We start from the raw sequence: 18,864 nt of genomic DNA, 5'->3' as shown, positions 1-18,864 counted from the left end.
AGAGATAATACCAATTCACTGTCAGAGTAATACACAGTCATTCTACGATTTCCTCCGCTTCTCAAAATATTCTTCTTACTGTCAGACTATATCTATGGTTAACTATGTTTCATAGGTTTCTGTTAATTTACTTCAAATGGCATTTCCCAGATCTTATATCTACCACATTTTCCCAATCAAAAAGGAAACGAAATCAGAACTGTAATCTCCAAGCCCTTCTTTGGATGAACTAGTAAGGAGAAGAAAAAAAAAAAAAAAAAAACCTGTATCATTAGTGTGTGCTTCTACCTCACGGTGGTCTTGTAGCCACCATTCCACTTTCTGCAAAACACTCTCACCTTCTTAGTTTAATTTAAGGCACAAAGCAGAACTAGCCTGATCATTCGAGTGCATCCATAATGTTAAACAGCAACTGAATGAGGTGACTTGTTTATGATTTCTTGACCAATTTTAGTCCAGATGCAACAAGTACACATGTATGATTTTATGCTAGACAATTATTCCTGCAAAGTATATACATTAAAATTTCTTACTGAATCATGATTTCACTCTATCTGAATAGAACAGAGTTAATGTCACCCTATGGTGACTTCTACATAACAAAATTATTTTGCAAAGTTAATTCACAGTACAAGTGTTTAATGAGGACTTATCATTAAACAGGCACTGTAAGGCATTATAAGGGCTACAAAAATACAACTGCCAAATGATCCTAAAAGTAATATTAAGAGCTATTTGTTAAACATGTATAAAGCTTTGAGCTCTTCTGTTTACACAGAAAATGTCAATAATGATGTAGATATTATTATTATTAGCCCCACTTTATAATTAAGGAAACTTAGGCCTTGGTGAATTAATAACTTATCAAAGCCACACAATTGATAAGTGACAAGGTCACAATGTAAATGGAAGAAATGTTCTTGGTTTTCTCCACTCTTACACTATCCAAAAATAATTTACCTCATGGAAAGTCAGACTTCCATGAATCAATCTGTAATATATAATATAAAAGTTATTTATAATTGTATTCTACTAATTCATCAAACAGTTAATGAAGGTTATTATTTTCGTTTGCATTTTTATTAAAATGTCCCAAATATCTAACATATAAATATCAAAATCTACTTAAATAAAATACATGCTTATCTTGAAAAGTTCATGTCAAAGAATCTACATAACTGCTTGCCCTAAATTTTATATCTGTGTATATTTGCATTAATACACATGTACTTATTTGCATAATTTGAGTTACATGTTCCTTTATTAGAGCTCCTGGAAATTTCAATTATAGCTGCTGTAAGTCTGATGGCGAGACCTAGACTTACTCAATATTAAACCAGAAAAATCAAATTATTCAGTATTCCCAATTGTAAGACGAAGTAACAATGTTTATAATAACATAACCTAGAGAGTTAGTATTCTTAGCGTTAATATAAGTAAGATGTGACTTTTATGGTGATTCTTTCATAGTGATAAATCATGAATTTATAACAATTTTTCTGAATTCTCTTCCCCAAGTCTCCTTCTAAATCTAAATACATAAGTTAATACTCTAGACCAGTGGTCGGCAAACTCATTAGTCAACAGAGCCAAATATCAACAGTACAACGGCTGAAATTTCTTTTGAGAGCCACATTTTTTAAACTTAAACTATATAGGTAGGTACATTGTTATTAACTTAATTAGGGTTCGCCTAAGGCTTAGGAAGAGCCACACTCAAGGGGCCAAAGAGCCGCATGTGGCTCGCAAGCAGCAGTTTGCAGGCCACGGCTCTAGACTTTGTCCAGGGATTATTCCAAAGATTTCTTTAAAAGATAAAGCCAGAGATGTAAACACTATTTCCAAATAAGGTCAAGGTTCTTAACTATCCGTCCCTGTTTTAAGGAAAGGGAAACCCATTAACATCTGCTGAATCCCATGCTCTTCCAAGCTCTGTACTAGATACTTTCTATATATCAGCCCTTTCAAATGTCACCCGCATAACAATGCTTCAGCGCCGTTACTATTCTTTCCATTTCACAGATAAGGAAACTGAGGCCTGGCTGTTTAATATGCCTGAGCTCACAAGGCCCCAAGCATCAATGTGTGAACTCAAGCACAGATCTGTCTGACTCTTTAATTCATACCTTTTCTTCTATAGTTTAGGCCATTCCCTTCTTCCTAGCTTGACATACTTAACTAGTGCATCAATGACTGCAATGCAACACAGGAGTAATTAAAAGAGGTTAAGGAGAGAAATAGCATCAAAGAGTGTGGGCAGCATCATACAACCCCTTTGGACTTCCCCCTAGCACCTTTCAAAATTATTAGTACACAATAACCATTTATTGATTGATTAAGTGTATAAGAATATTGGTAAACTGAAATACTGCAAGGGTGATAAAACATGAAACTTGTGAGGGTAATAAAAGAAAAGAAGAGGTATTTAATGTAGGCAGAAGTGATATAAGCGAAGTACAGGCAAATACAGATGAAAAGGAGAAAGACTGGATAACAAGTACCTATGAATTAGGTTCATGTAATTAAACATTAAAGAATTTCACACCACAGAAATGGTTTCAAATGTAAGGTAATTTTTGCAAAAGATGTTTAGGCCCCACCCAATCCTAAGAGTGAACAAAAGTCCAAGCAATTACTAAATGTGCCTTTTAGTTGAATAACAAACAAAGAAAAAAAAAGTTTTCACTGTAAAGCTGGCATTTGATAAAAATAGAACACTGCAGATAGGAGTTGATTCATTATTGAAATGAGCCATCAAGAAAGGTTGAGGAGCCGTCTTCAATCAAACCCTTTAAAAATAAGATAAATCCTAATCTATCTTAAATGATGTCAGCTCTATGCCTCAAATTCTTTAGATAATTTCCTTGTCCTTTTATTGTGTCTATTTTTAGAGAAAACCGCCTATCTTAGAGTGACTGTCTGAATTGGGGGGGAGGGCCTCAACATTAGGAGACCTTGAAGTCACACCTGGCTCATTACCTCATGTCTTAGCTAATAATTTGTGGTTAAATTCAAAAGTAGATGCATTTTTGTGCAACCACAGATACTACTATTGGGCTTTAAAAAAATGCCGAGAAGAATTTTAAAAGGTTCTGCTTCAAGACTCAACAATTCCAAAGCCATAATAATGATCACGTGCATTTTATGTGTATACTTCTTACAAATTCCATAATATGATTTTCTGCATTTGACAACTGGGAATACAGGCACAGGGATAGTAAGCAAATTGCTAAATTTGACAGAGCAAATTAATGGCAAATCCAGAATCTGAACCTTAAATGCTTAGAATCCAGAGCTATTTTCTAACATGTTTGGAAACGGTCATTAAAACCTGGATAATTTTATCTCAATACAGTTGGAAAATACCAATAATGTTTTGTGAAGAACAAAAATCTGAGTAAAGCCCTAACTGGTTTGGCTCAATGGATAGAGCATCAGCCTGCAGACTCAAGGGTCCCAGGTTTGATTCCGGTCAAGGGCATGTACCTTAATTGCGGGCACATACCCAATAGGGAGTGTGCAGGAGGCAGCTGATCAATGTTTCTCTCTCATCAATGTTTCTAATTTTCTATCCCTTTCCCTTCCTCTCTGTAAAAAGATCAATAAAATATATATTTTAAAAAATCTGAGTAAAAGTATTGATATAATCTCTATATAATTGCAAAAGTAAAAAAAAGTCCTCTATACTTTCTCCTGATTAAAAGAAAGACATAAATATTCTACCTTAAAAACATAAATATCCAACAGTCTTTTGTTGAACCTCATCAAAAAGTTTCACAGTAATTAAACTTTTTTTTTTTTGCAAAATAGGGGAAAATGTTTTATCCATTTTACTGTACATATTAAAATTTTTCTCATACACATACCTGCTTAAAGACATACATTTTTCTTTAAAGTTTTTACATATTCATATGTGTCACAAAAAAAGAACATTTCTCCACTGTCAACTACAGAAAATTTTCATTAAATCAGACAGATTAAATTAATTTCACTTAAAAGTGAAAAATCATATCCTGAATGAAATTATACTTTAACTTACTCCTCAGTATATTTTGTACATTTTTAATCAAAGGCAGTCTTCCCTGAATTGAAAAGACAGAATTATGCAATAAGGTCAGAATGCCAGAAGTCCACATTTCCTTTTAAACTCTTAAAAACTGGTTTTCTGGTACTTTATATACATAATACACTAGAGGTTCGATGCATGAAATTCGTGCAAAGGGCTCAGCCCTCGCATCCGCAGCAGCTTGCCTCAGCCCTTGCAGCCATGGCTTCGTCCTGAAGGTCGTCCAGTAGGACGTCCGGAAGGTCATCCAGAAGGTCATTTGGCTATCTGGTCTAATTAGCATATTAATGCTTTTATTATTATAGATTTTTCATCCAAAATCTTGTGTAACATTATGCTATGGTACACAGAATACAAACATTTGTGTGTCTCATGAGTAATATTAGAAATGACATCCTAATAATCAGATAGTGCATCTTCATTTTTGTTTGCATTTTATATTACAGCAGCTGGTTTCAGAAAATTCCTACCAGAGTCCCTCTCCTCTTCACACACAGCGGAGAGCTAACTGCAAAGTCACACAAGGCTGAAAATGTGATTGAAATGTAGGGATCTCTCTTAATGAAAAATGTTACTGCTTTGAAAATTATGGCGAAAATCACTTCTAAACTCAATTATATTCTTAAGCCCTATGACATAATAGTCTCCATTTATAAATATACCATCAATTGTAAATTACATTGGCACCAAATACAAAGGTGTTGTTTTTCCACAGAGTTTTTATGAACTTTATATATTTATATACAATTATATTGGTGTTTTGGAGTATTTTGATCAGTTTTTGTTTTTCTTGAAATGGTAAGATGTCAGGATCTTTAAAATTAAATTAAGTTTTCATTCATGAAAATGAAAATGTTGCCAAAACCCTGACTCTAAGTGAGGCATCTGTTGGTATTTTCTAAACTTCTAAGTACATATTGAGACTCTATAACTTACAATAGGACTACACTGAAAATTTTTCTTTGAAGTATTATTATGTATTATTATTACTGTTTTGAAGCTTTAAAAATATGCCCAATTTGAATACAGATTTAGCATAAAGATTTCAGTTCAAAGAAAAAGCAAGGAGAGTTGACTAATTCTTCTATGACTATGAATGAAAACAAGATGAAGACTTCAAGCAAAGGTAACCTCTGGTTTTTATAATTTATCAAAAAGATAAAATTTTCTTTAGATAATGATGTTTATTTAACCTCCCAAGTAACCAGTATATAAACAAATAACTTTTTTAAGATCAGAGTTGAGGTCATGAAGAGTTTATGACCTAATTATAATTTGAGAAAACCCAGTGAACTTCTGATAGTAGCAACAGGTGGCTGCATTTTAAATTTTCTGTCCTACCTGGTCCATCCCAGTCACCCGTCTCCACTCCAGGCTGCCCTGGCTTCTCTGGCTGCGTGTCCCCATCTGACTCCGCCGTCTCCTGGACGCCTTCTTCATCACCTAGGAACACCAACACACAGAGAGAAAGGGAAATGAGGATTTAAACTTGACATTTAAGTCCTTGCAGCGGGATGTGCTTAGAATATGTCTGATTACATATTCATTACATATATTGTCATTATACTGACAATGTCCATGATTATTCATTTTGATATCTATTACAGCTTGATAATAAACAAAATCAGCATTATTCATTAATAAAGTTAACTGCTATAAAAAATAAAAAGCATTCCCATAAATTTTTTCATTTGAAGTTAATAGTCTATATAAGAAGAAAAGTTAAAAAGCAGTGTGTAATTTTTATAATACCCTCATTACAAAAAATCTTAACTCACTTATTTCTGAGTTATAATTTTTATAGAGACAAGATGCAAAAGACAACATCAAATATCATAGAAAAGACATATTTATGTTTGGGGTTGAATATAGGTTATTTTAAAGAAGATTTTATTTTTCCCCCAGCTTTAGGCTTGCTAAAACTAGGCCATATTTGCTTTTTAAATGGGTCTAGAAAAGGTTATATTTAAATGATTAGAATATGTGATGGGCCAGTGACTCAGTCCTCACAATGCAAGAAGCTATATAGAGAGGTATCCTTGTAATACAGTGAGTACAGCCAGTCTGGACAATTCCATGCCTTCATTTTCACATAATAAAAGAGAAACATAATACTTTTTGAGCACAAGTACAGACAATACTGTGGTGAAGGCCTGGGGTGGGGGGAAGGTGTGAGCGACAAGGCATCAATGGGGGAAAAAAGGAAGACATCTGTAAGACTTTCAACATTAAAGCTAAATTAAAAAAAATAAGTATAATTATGCCAAAGAAGGAGAAACACATTAACAATGCAAGCACATTTTAAAAGTAAAAATAGCCGGAACCGGTTTGGCTCAGTGGATAGAGCGTCGGCCTGCGGACTGAAAGGTCCCAGGTTCGATTCCGGTCAAGGGCATGTACCTGGGTTGCGGGCACATCTCCAGTAGGAGATGTGCAGGAGGCAGCTGATCGATGTTTCTCTCTCATCGATGTTTCTAACTCTCTATCTCTCTCCCTTCCTCTCTGTAAAAAATCAATAAAATATATTAAAAAAATAATAATAAAAAAAAATAAATAAAAGTAAAAATATAATTTTAAAGTAATTTTATTTTAAACCAACAATCAGAGCAGTCCATGAATAATTCCAATGAGGACAATTAAGAGACAGAAATACAGAGCCCAGAAGCATTAAATGACATTGACCAGGAAGAACCTATTATGACCAATTTTGGACTTCTACCTTCATAGTGAAGTCAGTGAGAAGCACTAGGTTATTTCAGTGGGGGACTGATATGACCAGGTGACATACGTTCAATAATGTATATAATAAAAGCCTAAGCGACCATTACAGTGGAATGACCAGAACGACCAGTGACTACGATGTGCACTGACCACCAGGGGGCAGAAGCTCATGGTAGGAGCTGTACGCTGGTGGTCAGTGCGCTCCTACAGGGGGAGGTGCTGCTCAGCTAGAAGCCAGGCTCACGGCTGGCGAGCACAGCAGTGGTGGTGGAAGCCTCTCTCGCCTCCATGACAGCGCTAAGGAGCAGCAAGCCAAGCAGTAAGGAGCAAGGGGTCCCGGACTGCGAGAGGGCGTAGGCCGGGCTGACGGACCCTCACACCCTCCCCGCCTCCCCCCAGTGCACGATTTTCATGCACCAGGCCTCTAGTTAGCATATATTTATTGAGTTTCCATAAACACACTTTTTTTGGTCTGGTCTTTGACTTTCTCTTTATTCATTCCGTAACAACATTGACTCATGTCTCAGATAACCTTGTCCGAAATTTTTGTGAGACTATAGTTCACGCTACTCTGAAATATTTTATTAGGCAAATTACTTATTTGGAAGAAGAAAAAAATAATGACAAGTATAGTGAGAAACAAGTATGTTTGGAAAAATATATCAGAACCGTCAAATATATCAGAATCACAAACATGAGAAGTAAAAAGTTTTCATTTGAATCTGTAAAAGTTCATCTTTACTGAACAGAAGTGATATACGTCATTATTAATTGATTAAAATACCACAGTTTGATTCCTAGGCACTGGGTTGAGCATTAAGAACACAAAACAAAGATTGGCCCTCTTCTCACCTAACTTGCAGACTATGACAGAGACTAATCAATAGATTGCGACCGCACATGATGAGTGCTTTGATGGGAGCGCCCATGATATACGAGAGGCACACAGGCATGACACCTGACATGGACTTGGTGCAGTAGAGGCTTCCTAGAGGAAGGAAGCAAAAGCATATCTGACATTTTGCAGGCTTGATCTTAGAGGAAACAACTCTATGGGTATAATGTCCCAAGGCTCCATTTTTCAGGTTAAAAATGAATAATCCCTTATGAAAAACATTATAGTAATTTCATTGTTGTGGCAAGAAAAATGGCAGCTTGAGGTGGTTAAACTTAAACCATTTCAAAGATATAAGAGTTGTGTCCAGATGAAGTTTCAAGATGCCAAAGAGAAACAGAAAAATATTGCTATCGTATGATAGTTAACTGAACAAAGTCCTTTCCTTCATTTGATATAGGCTGAATTTACCCATGATTATTCTCATCCAGTATCACTAGGAAAAGAAAATGGTAGAATGACTACAAATCTCAGCAAACCTTCGATGCAGAGAAATTTGGTCAATAGCTCAAAATGAAAATTCTATAGTTCAGCTTATTAAGGGCTTGATTGAACTAGTAATTTCATAAAGTAAAATAAGTTCATTAAATGTCACTTAACAGTCAAATCAAAACTATAGAGCTTAGCTATGGTAAATTGTGCTGCTATGAACATAGGGGTGCATATATCTTTTCTGATTGGTGTTTCTAGTTTCTTGGGATATATTCCTAGAAGTGGGATCACTGGGTCAATTGGGAGTTCCATTTTTAGTTTTTTGAAGAAACTCCATACTGTTCTCCACAGTGGCTGCACCAGTCTGCATTCCCACCAGCAGTGAATAAGAGTTCCTTTTTCTCCACATCTTCTCCAGAACTTGTCCTTTGTTGATTTGTTGATGATAGCCATTCTGATAGGTGTGAGATGGTACCGCACTGTCGTTTTGATTTGCATTTCCCTGATGTTTAGTGACTTTGGGCATGTTTTCATATGTCTCTTGGCCTTCCTTATGTCCTCTTTCAAAAAGTATCTATTTAGGTCTGTTGCCCATTTTTTGATTGGTTTATCTTCCTTTTGTTAAATTGTATGGAAAAAAAAACACAGACCCAGAGACAGAGAAGCATCGATCAGACCATCAAACCTCAGAGGGAAGACACGGGAATGTGGGGGTAAGGGGGAGAGATCAACAAAGGACTTTTATGCATACATGTAAGCCTAACCAATGGACACGGACACCAGGGGGGTGAGGGCATGAGTGGGGGGTAACGGGGGGATAAGGACACATATGTAATACCTTAATCAATAAAGAAAAAAGAAAAAATATTTTTTAAAAAACAAAACTGTAGAGCTTAGATTTCAACTTGTGCCAACATCTGGAGCAATGCTCGGTATTGATAATCCTGATTCATGGGATGCTTTGCTCCAATTTGTTTCAAAATGCAGCACATATAATTAGAACTACTGAAAAGAATTGCAAAGTATTTAATGAAGCACTGTGAAAATAGTTGATTGTAAACAATTAGCAGCTCAAAAGAAATTGCATTTATTTAAGCTATTTATGAAACTGGGTGATATATATACACACAGACACACACACACACACATAGACATATACACACACATACATATATCTTCAATAAAAATAAATCCTGAGAGAGAGAAGAATAGTTTAAAGTTTCTGCCTGATTATTTAATGGTGTTTTCTCAAAGAAAGAATGCAAAAAAAAAAAAAGGGAAAGATGACCAAAAACACAAGAATGTCAAATAAAATTCTATTTTTTAGTGTAAAAAACAAAATGAGTCATAACTAAATGTATATTCATCTCAATATCTGCTGTGTGCCAGACACAGAAATCATAAAGGTGAGTAAGACAGAGATTATGTCACGAAGCTCAGATTCCACATTAGACCTACACTCGGCTACCACCTTGCGTACCACCCAGCGCGAGCTGAACACTTTATGGCATCACTTCAACTACTCTGCCATATACTAGCTTCCTTGTAATTCAGAGGAGCACACCAAGAGGCAGGTAAGTGGGACGATGCCCAGGCACACTGCTAGGAGGGCCAAGAACTGATCCTGAGCCAGTCTGAATCTAAAGACCAAACTTCAAGCCATAATTACATTACAAAGTTTATTAGATTTCAAACAACAAAGAGCAAGATGGGATTTGGATAGTGGTTTTCCCCATAAATAAGCCTTGTTTCTTCATTATGCTACCATATTAAAATGAAATGTTTAACGGATTTAATCTTTATAAGCGTTACTTTACGTGGGACTCAGTAAAACCAACTACACAGAGATGCTTAATCAATAACCATTGCTCACTGACCAGTGAGGTAATTAGATTTTGGTTTCATTCTTTTTACCGTAATCTACTGCAATAGCATTATATTCATTAATTAACTGCTTTCAGCACACTATTTCTATTTAATAACTAAAATATGTCACATGTTTCAAGTTTTACAGCTTTCGTCTTCTAAGTTTATCTCAGGAAACTAGCTCTTATTTTTATGGTAATGTTTTACCTAATTCATTCTTAATCTTCTTACTAGTGAAAAATAAAATTATTAAAAATAATTTAATCTAATATGAAATCTCTGAATTACTTTCAGGAAACACTATTTTCCTTCTCAATACAGGTTTCTTTCTTATCAATATCCTTATTCTCATGGAAAGTGTATAAACAAAACTTCATTTTGATATTAGCTCAATTCAAGCTTCTACTCGATTTGAATGGAAATGACTGTACTGACCTGTGTTCTTTTTTACTTCTATTCATTTTTAGTTTGTAAGTTTGAAATCGGCACTCCAGAGTAGCTTATGAAAAAAAATGTCATGACAATTAACAGCCAACACAGTAAAAACAAGTTTGTTAAGATACTACTTCGAAAGCTTTTTTGGTAAGAAAAGGAAAGGGAGAAAAGGATGCTAGATAGAGAATTATCAAGAGACCTAGGAATGCATTTGACATTCATTCATGTACTTGCTAAAATCCTTTATTCACATCCTTTCATATAGAAATTTCAGTGAACTTTTAGCAAAGCACAAACACATTTAATGGGATAATCACTGAATATGTTCAGAAACGGACTCATATAGTGATGAAACGGAATAAATGCCAAGCAGTAACAAAATCTATAAGATTTCTAAAATTATGGCTATGGAGTTAATGGTTTCCCATTTTGAGATTAAACTCTTTTGTTGGTCTTTTAAAAGATATCATGCATATTTTATGGGGCCTTGCATTTTTCTTAGTCTAGTTTTCAGAATCAATGAGACCCCTATCGGAGGAAACGGAAGGTGTTATTGAGCAATAGAGTCCATAGCACACATGACTGGGGGAAATGAACTGGAATATAGTCTTTGAAACACATGAAACAGAATCTCAAAATTCCATATTAGGTAGTGTTGGCAAGGTGATCAAAGCCAAGGGCTCTCCTCGACAGGCAAAAATCATTTCAAAAACACTAGCAAACATCTTTTCACCAAAAGTTAGATATTCCTGTCGGAATTCAAGATGTGCCACACTCTGAGACAGTCACATCTTCGGCACAAAATAACAGGAGTGCTTGAAAGCAGTCAGGCAAGCAAACGGCCTTTCTCAACCTTGCTCTTTTAATCCGTGTAGTTCCTATCAATAGTAACCTCTTATAGAAATGCTCGTACAATATAACTATTGAACTTTCTTGACTAGGAATGCTACTGTCGCTGTTAGTCATCCCTATAATGTATTTTGCAATCAGCTAAATCATCAAAGTATTTTTTAACAATGAACAGTTCAGAAGTGACAGATCGACTTTCTTGTTCACAACTGCTTATCAGAGAAAAGATATCACATATGTTTTCCAGGTGCTTCCTATAGTTAGGGTACCTTCACAGAAGCCGCTCATGAAAGATAAGGTCATAAAAGAGATGAAAAATGTGAGCTTCATACACTTATGGTTTTATCATCAGACAAGATAGCTTTGGTTAAAGTACTTTAACACTCAAAAAACAGAAAACTGCAGCTCATACTGAAGGGCGAGGACATGCAAGTTTAAGATTCAGTTTGCGTTTGCTTTGCCTAATAGTCTCACAATGTTGTTTGGCTTGAAACAATTGTTTGGTTACCCATTAGCCAAACAAAAGTGTCAGGTTAAATGAACTGTGCATTGCTAAACTGTAGACAGAGTTAGATTTCCAGATACACAAAATAAAAACATGGACTGATTTTTTGCTCATACCTAAAAGGAAATCTAAACATTTCAACTGAAAAAAGAACAGGTTTATTATTCTGTGGATTCCTACTATAATGGTCTCTGACTCAAGTCTCCTTTTGAATTGCTACAAATGTATAAGAAATGCAAGTTTGTTTGTTTTTTTTTGCCAAGTTCGGGATACTCAGCACACAATGAACTTTAAAAAAAAATGCATGTGATTTCCTTGTACCTTATATAACAGCCTTTTCACAATCTAGAATATGAACAATTAAGCAGATTCAAAAAATAGATTCCATACATTTTCAGACCCTGGATGAGGGAACAATCCAGAAACAGTTGATGACAGAGGTTCCAGGGCTAAATCTTATTTTGAAAAGAAACTCAATCTGTACACCCAACGGGTGACTATTGCAATCTGTGGCATTTTACTATAGTCTGTAAGGAAAAATTCTTGAAAATACCTACATGTATTGTCATGATAGCATTTAAAAGTCACATTAAAAGTACTGCTAACTTAGGAAGGAAAAAGCGATTTATAAACTCTTTCTGCAGTACTGAACATTTATCCTTGATGTCAATATCATCCTTCATGTGAAACGAGTTTCTCTCAAACCTTCAGTCCCCTGAAGACCTAGAGCGTAAGGGAAATTTCCACTGAGTTAAAATAAGGCAAATTCTCAGCAGCATATCATTCAAAGAATTCAATTTTATTCCTCATTATTTCTCTTGGCAAGCACCTGCCAAAATCACATATATAAACAAGTATGGGGGAAGGACATCCTATTTTGATGATGTTTCTACAATATGTATTTGAAAGTTTACATTTAAATAATTTCTTATTTTTTTTCTCCCGCCCTTAAAAAAATCACACAACAACAAATAAAGAAACCCCAAAAACACTGCAACTACTATATTCCATTTGGAGGAGGATTCTACACAATTAAGTCATCTCTTGTTCCAAAGCCATGTCTGGGAGCCTGTAGATGAGGAACTGTGATTTACCTATGCATCTACCTGCTATTCCATGAATCAAGAAACCCCGAGGTCCTCATTTTGCTGGCCTCAGTCATCTAGCATTCACTTTCAGAAGTCATCATCACCAACAACAAAAAGTAAAGCCAAATCTCACCATCTCTGAAATTGTCTCCTCAACAAGCTGACCTAATCTAACAGAAAATCAAACCAGTTAGAGAAGGTTTATTTGAGCATTGTTTTCCATATAAGCTTACTGTTTAGTATTTTCCTTTTTAACAACATAATTCGTTTCCAGAGAGGCTATTGCTCTCATAATCCATCTAAGGATATGATTCATAACCAATCACTCATTACCATAGGGTTTCATTAATACAATATAATTTGCTTATCTTAAATGGACTGTATGCAAGCCATATATCCAGAATGCTAAGGACAATGGAGAATGCATGTCCTGGCATGTTCTGGGGCAGCAGCCAACAATGACTTTGGTCAATATCTAAATGCCCTTTATCCAACACTGGTTCACACACCTAATAAAGAATGACTCTCCAAGCTCACAGATAGGGGATCACATTCACTTCTTCTGATAAACCCTGTTTTTGCTACTGCTTGACCATTGAAATTATATCTCACTCTTTTATTTTCTCTCTCTACTATGGCTTAGGGCCATGGTCGGCAAACTGCGGCTAAAGGGCCACATGCGGCTCTTTGGCCCCTTGAGTGTGGCTCTTCCTAAGCCTTAGGAGTACCCTAATTAAGTTAATAACAATGTACCTACCTATATAGTTTAAGTTTAAAAAATTTTGCTCTCAAAAGAAATGTCAATCGTACTGTTGATATTTGGCTCTGTTGACTAATGAGTTTGCCGACCACAGGTTAGGGGAAGCTCAAATTTGCATTTAATGTTTCAGCTTTCAAGATCATTATCTCATTATTTCCTGCCTTTCACTCTATGCTCATTGTCCTTACTGATCTCTTAGGCCCATACCTCTCTCTCCTGGGTCAACTCATACCACAGTGCCCCTTCGCTCTTTGCAGGCTCACCAGGCTCTTGCCAACCTCGTGCTGTAGCCCCTACCTGGGACCCTCTGACTTCTTTTTACCTAATTAATGCCTACTCAGCATTAGATGCCAGCTCAAGTGTGCCATCCTTAGGGACACTTCCCCCGAATATCCTTACTACGTCCAACCACAGAGCACCACTTGTGTGCCTATGTTATAATTTAAATTCTAGAATAGCCAGAACCTTCCCTGTGCCTACTCACATGGATTCACAGCATGTCTCACAGTGTCTGATACAGTAGGTGTTCAATAAATATGTATGCCATTGGATAAAGCATGCATGTGGAATGGACTGACGGCCACAATGCTTTGAGTCATTAATGATTCCCCCAACTCAAGCAAAAATAAAAACGGTGCCTTCTGCATAAGCTGAAAACTCTCCATAGTAACCAATGTAGAGTTGGCATGTAGCTACCTGATAACAACCACATTGCCCAGCCTGTCTTTTATTGAGGTGGACCACTACTTGAGACTGTGTTCTGGACCATGGGGTATAAGTGGGAAAGCCTGTTCTTACAACTGGATCTAATACTAATGAAGTTTTCGTATCCGTGGGGATAAAAGTCTTCCAGGTCTCTGCAGCCTCGTCCCAGCTCAGATCCATATCTAGCTTCCACCACCAGGGATATTCCGAGTCTGTTATCACAAGACCCACTCAGGCTTTCCCACAAGGTCTCCCCACATCGCCTCCTCCCTCAGGGCCAGCGAGAGGTCCTTGGCTGCTGGTGATAACACAGAAAAACACAGATAGTATCCACAGCATCGTCTAGATTTTCAGAAACGTGGGAGAATTTTTTCTCCTGTTTTAATTTTTAACTCAGTACTCTCGGGAGTATGTGTGCTATCTTTAGGCTCAGGTAAATGCAGAGTGATAACAGACTTGAAATTAAAATACCTACTCTAAATACTGAGACATTTTAGAAATCTTATTCAAGGTTTTCTAAAAATTAGGAACTTGAAACCAAACATAACATTTTTAAAAATATTTTTATTTTTATTGATTTCATAGAGGAAGGGAGAGGGAGAAGGAGAGAAACATCAATGATGAGAGAGAATCCTTGATCAGCTGCGTCCTGCACGCCCCCTACTGGGGATCAAGCCCTCAACCCAGGCATGTGCCCTTGACCGGAATCGAACCTGGGACCCTTCAATCTGCAGGCCCACCCTCTATTCACTGAGCCAAAGCAGCTAGGGCCAAATTTAACATTCTTGATCATTGCTGTTAGGAGACATGTTTACAAAAGATACTAACAAGGATTGATTCAGGTTTTGTGGGGCCTGAAGCTTATACAATTTAGGAGGTCCTCCTTAAAAGAAGAATAGAGAGTCATCATTACAAAATTGGGCGCAGGGGTTTGAAAGGAGTCTTTACAAGCGAGGAATTTTAGATCTACACCACACTACATTATATTCTTAGGCCTATCACTCAATATAATATCTAAATTAAACAATTTTTAAATAAACATAAAAGGTGAATGAGTCAATCTAATATTTATTTGATAATGTTATGCATTTTACATAAATTTTCAAAATTTCTTCCTTTTATTAATGATCTGATTCTTTAAGGCCACCTTACAAGTTCCTCCAACACAACGGCCAGTATTATAGAGAAAACATCCTTCATTTTTCAATTGGGTTTTTCTTAGGATATAAACTATTCTCCCTGTTCGTTTTTTCCCCAGTATTACTCAATGTGTTTGCAGAATTGTTTCTTGTTAGGAGTTACAGTATTTTGGTATTCCCTTTAGGAGTCCACCACTAGGACAGGATATAGGAACCCAGGACACAAGAATTAAATGAGGCAGATACTTGATGGTGAATAGTTTCCGTAATAGAATGATGCACATTACTACAAGGAAGCTTGAGGATGAACACACTGTTACCTTAATCAGCCCCAAATCAACATTTTCTCCACCTTCTTATACATATTTCCTTATCTCACTTGTGCATATATTTCCCCCCACTTACTCAATGAGCGTATCTTTAAGAAACAAGAACATTCTTTATATATTCCCTTCTGCCTTTGTGCATGTGTGGCAATCGCAGACATCTATGCTAATAAAATACAACCAGAAATAAAAAACATGAGTTTTCAGTGTTGGTTAACTAGCCTGGACCATAACTTGCATTGAAACAAACAAACAAAAAAAGCTTATCTAAAATCCCAAGTACAGTGCCTTGTGCTAAGTCGAAGGCAACAACAGAAATTACATCAAACCCCATTGTTAAATAGGTAGGCGGGGGAAAGTGTTTCTTGCACATCTGTACTACAGATTTCCAACGTGATAAATCTCTATCTTTGAAAAATAGCCCTTAAAAAGAACTTCCCTTCTCGCTGTCAGAAAAATATAATCACAGCCTCCTGTCTGAGCAATTCCACTTTCCACGTCTGCTCTGCGCGGAAGGCTCGGTAAGATACAGCCACTGTCAAGTTTCAGAACAGTTCCTTGTCTAATCTTTCTACTTCCCCAGATCTTCGATACAGAACCTGTTAGAATGTATTGCTTACTTTTCCAGTTCCTATGTTTATCTCACGTCCACTCTTACCATCTGCTGTACTGCATTTCCTTCAGAAAAGTGAAAAGTTTTCACAGTGCCCAGAGCGTTCCCTGCAAACAATGCCCTATTCCCCTCTTCCTTCCTTCCTTTCTCCACTTTTTATTTGGTCTTATTTTGTGTGAAGGTCAAGCTGTGTTAAAGAGTTCACTTAGCAAACTTTTTTCTGCAGCGCTGAAATTCCTACCCTAAGAGTTTGGATGGGTATGTAAACATGTTTGCCACTTATTACTGGCTTCTGCCCAAACGTTTTGCTTTGTCCCCGCTCATTTGAATTACCTGAAAACAACTTCACAGCAAACAAGCAGTGAGGAATTGTGGCTTTATTTCATGCCACCCAATCAGGGTAATTTCATCATCCAGTTAGTATAATAAGCCTAAAGAGCTTGCAATATAACTCTCTCATTCTATCAAAATACCAATTCTACTCACTGCTGGTTAATTCATTAAAGAAATGCCAAAATGATAGGAATCATCTAAGCACACCCTTTACTCACTTGCTTTAACTTATTTATTTATTGTTTTTTATAAATGCCCTTATTCTTGACCGACACATCAAACATGCAGGTATAATTACAGAATTCCACGTTAAAAATACCTTGAAAAGCGAGTTCTACACCTCATATGGCCAGGCTTCCTCAGATGTGTTCATCTGCTTCTACAAGGATTTTATAATGATGGGCATCAGAACACGGAATTAGTTCTCTATTTTTATCAGTACAATCACCTAAGTTTTCATTCAGGATTAACCTTTAGTAGTTTTGTGACTTTGGACACGTTACTGAACCTCTGGAAGTCACAGGTGAAAATAACATCTACCCTGCAGGGCAGTAAATTGATTAGAGATGATACATGTGCAGCAAGATGTCTGACTTTCAGGAGCCATCAGCAGGTGAACGTTGTTATTACCATCATTATAATTCTTATAATTGGTAGGCAGTTTCCATGTCAATCTCCGGAATCTTACAGGACTATAAAAAAAAAAGAAAAAGCTGAACCAGCAATCTGCATGGCATCTCCTTCAGTGGCATCACACATTCAGGTATTTTCCCCCGATCTTTGCAGAACAACAAAAAGTGACTGGCTATATGACTATAATTAAATTCTTCTGACCACAGACGTCCACGTTCCCCTTTACACCGTCTAGGCCAACCAGAGATAAAGATGAGCCCATGAAGTAAGAGAGGGGCAAATGCTTTAACACTGACTGCTGCTTCTGGAATGATCATTAAGCATGGTGAAACATTTTACATACTAACAAGAAAATATGAATTTTATATTAGAATATTAAAGGCTTTGAAAGTCTTATTTGATTTAAACCTAAAAAAAAAAATTCTAGCACGGAACCAGTAAGTTATTTTTAACTCACGTATGGTGTTTAAGGTCATAAAATAGAGGACCGGGCTAATTCCAAGAGAACAATTTCTCTAAAATTGATTTCTAAGATCAATTTTATCTCAAATCATAATGTGACCAACAGTCAAATTCAGGTTTGTTAACTATGTTAATTCTATATAATTAAAGTAAATTAGCTTTCCAGGCTTCCTTAAAGCTACTCACATTTTAAACTGTCTTTTAAATAGAAATATAAATTAATAATTAGGAGAGATAAATGATTGTCAAACATTAATGTAGATCTGCATGATATGTATATATGTGTGTATATACATATATGTAATTTCAGCAAATAAAATTGAAAGAACCATATTTTTAATTTAAAATAGCTATCTGTATTATTACAATTTAATTAAAACTACTTTCTTCATTCAATCTGAAATATCACAGAGAAAACAACATAGCAATAAAAGGGCTTACAAATAAGTGATTCTCCTTTACAGTGGTCAGCTAAAATTAATGATTAACTAACTCAATATCTAGCTGAAAAGTGAAAAATTCAATTAGTCATGCAGATGTCTGATTTGCAAACAGATGTTCTGATATCCAGATGTTCTGATTTGTATACATAACAGGAGATTAAATTCTTACTCTTCTCCTGATTTTCAACATTGTAGGGAAAACAACAAACCTACACTAAATTTTACAGGTCAAAAAAATGTTCTTACACTTGCAAAATCCTTAAACATAAAACCAAAAAGACAATATTTTTGAATGGTAAAAATGGCTTTATATTAACTTGCAATTTTTATTATTAACATCAATGAAGCTGGTATGAAATAAGGATGTAACTAAAAAGACCTCTTGACATCCTATATGTCAGAGAGAAGCAGAATAAAACACATTTGATTACAAAATGAAACTGTTTCACAAATTATAAAATAACTCTATAATTATGTATTTTGTCAAGTTTTAATATGTTTCGATAATGTCTAGCAGATTGCACAGTGGAGATCTATTGATGATCAGCTCACAGAAGAAACAATGGATTTAGTTTATAATATGCCAAAAAGGG

General features: G+C 35.9%; 1 protein-coding gene across 2 annotated transcripts in view; it reads right to left on the bottom strand.

Annotated features, from left to right (window-relative positions):
- The window catches only part of ZFPM2 (zinc finger protein, FOG family member 2), a 428,452-nt gene that overhangs the window by 310,735 nt on the left and 98,853 nt on the right, over positions 1–18,864 (bottom strand). For both annotated transcript variants that reach the window (XM_036338040.1, XM_036338041.1), the window contains one exon: positions 5,408–5,509. In XM_036338040.1, coding sequence (XP_036193933.1) covers positions 5,408–5,509 — 102 coding nt within the window. The remainder of the gene's footprint in view (positions 1–5,407; positions 5,510–18,864) is intronic.

The sequence above is a fragment of the Myotis myotis genome, unplaced genomic scaffold (assembly GCF_014108235.1).
Source record: "Myotis myotis isolate mMyoMyo1 unplaced genomic scaffold, mMyoMyo1.p scaffold_m19_p_16, whole genome shotgun sequence".
NCBI classification, from domain to species: Eukaryota; Metazoa; Chordata; class Mammalia; order Chiroptera; family Vespertilionidae; genus Myotis; species Myotis myotis.
Note: the sequence above shows the minus strand (reverse complement) of the source record. Positions and strands in the feature narration are given on the sequence as shown.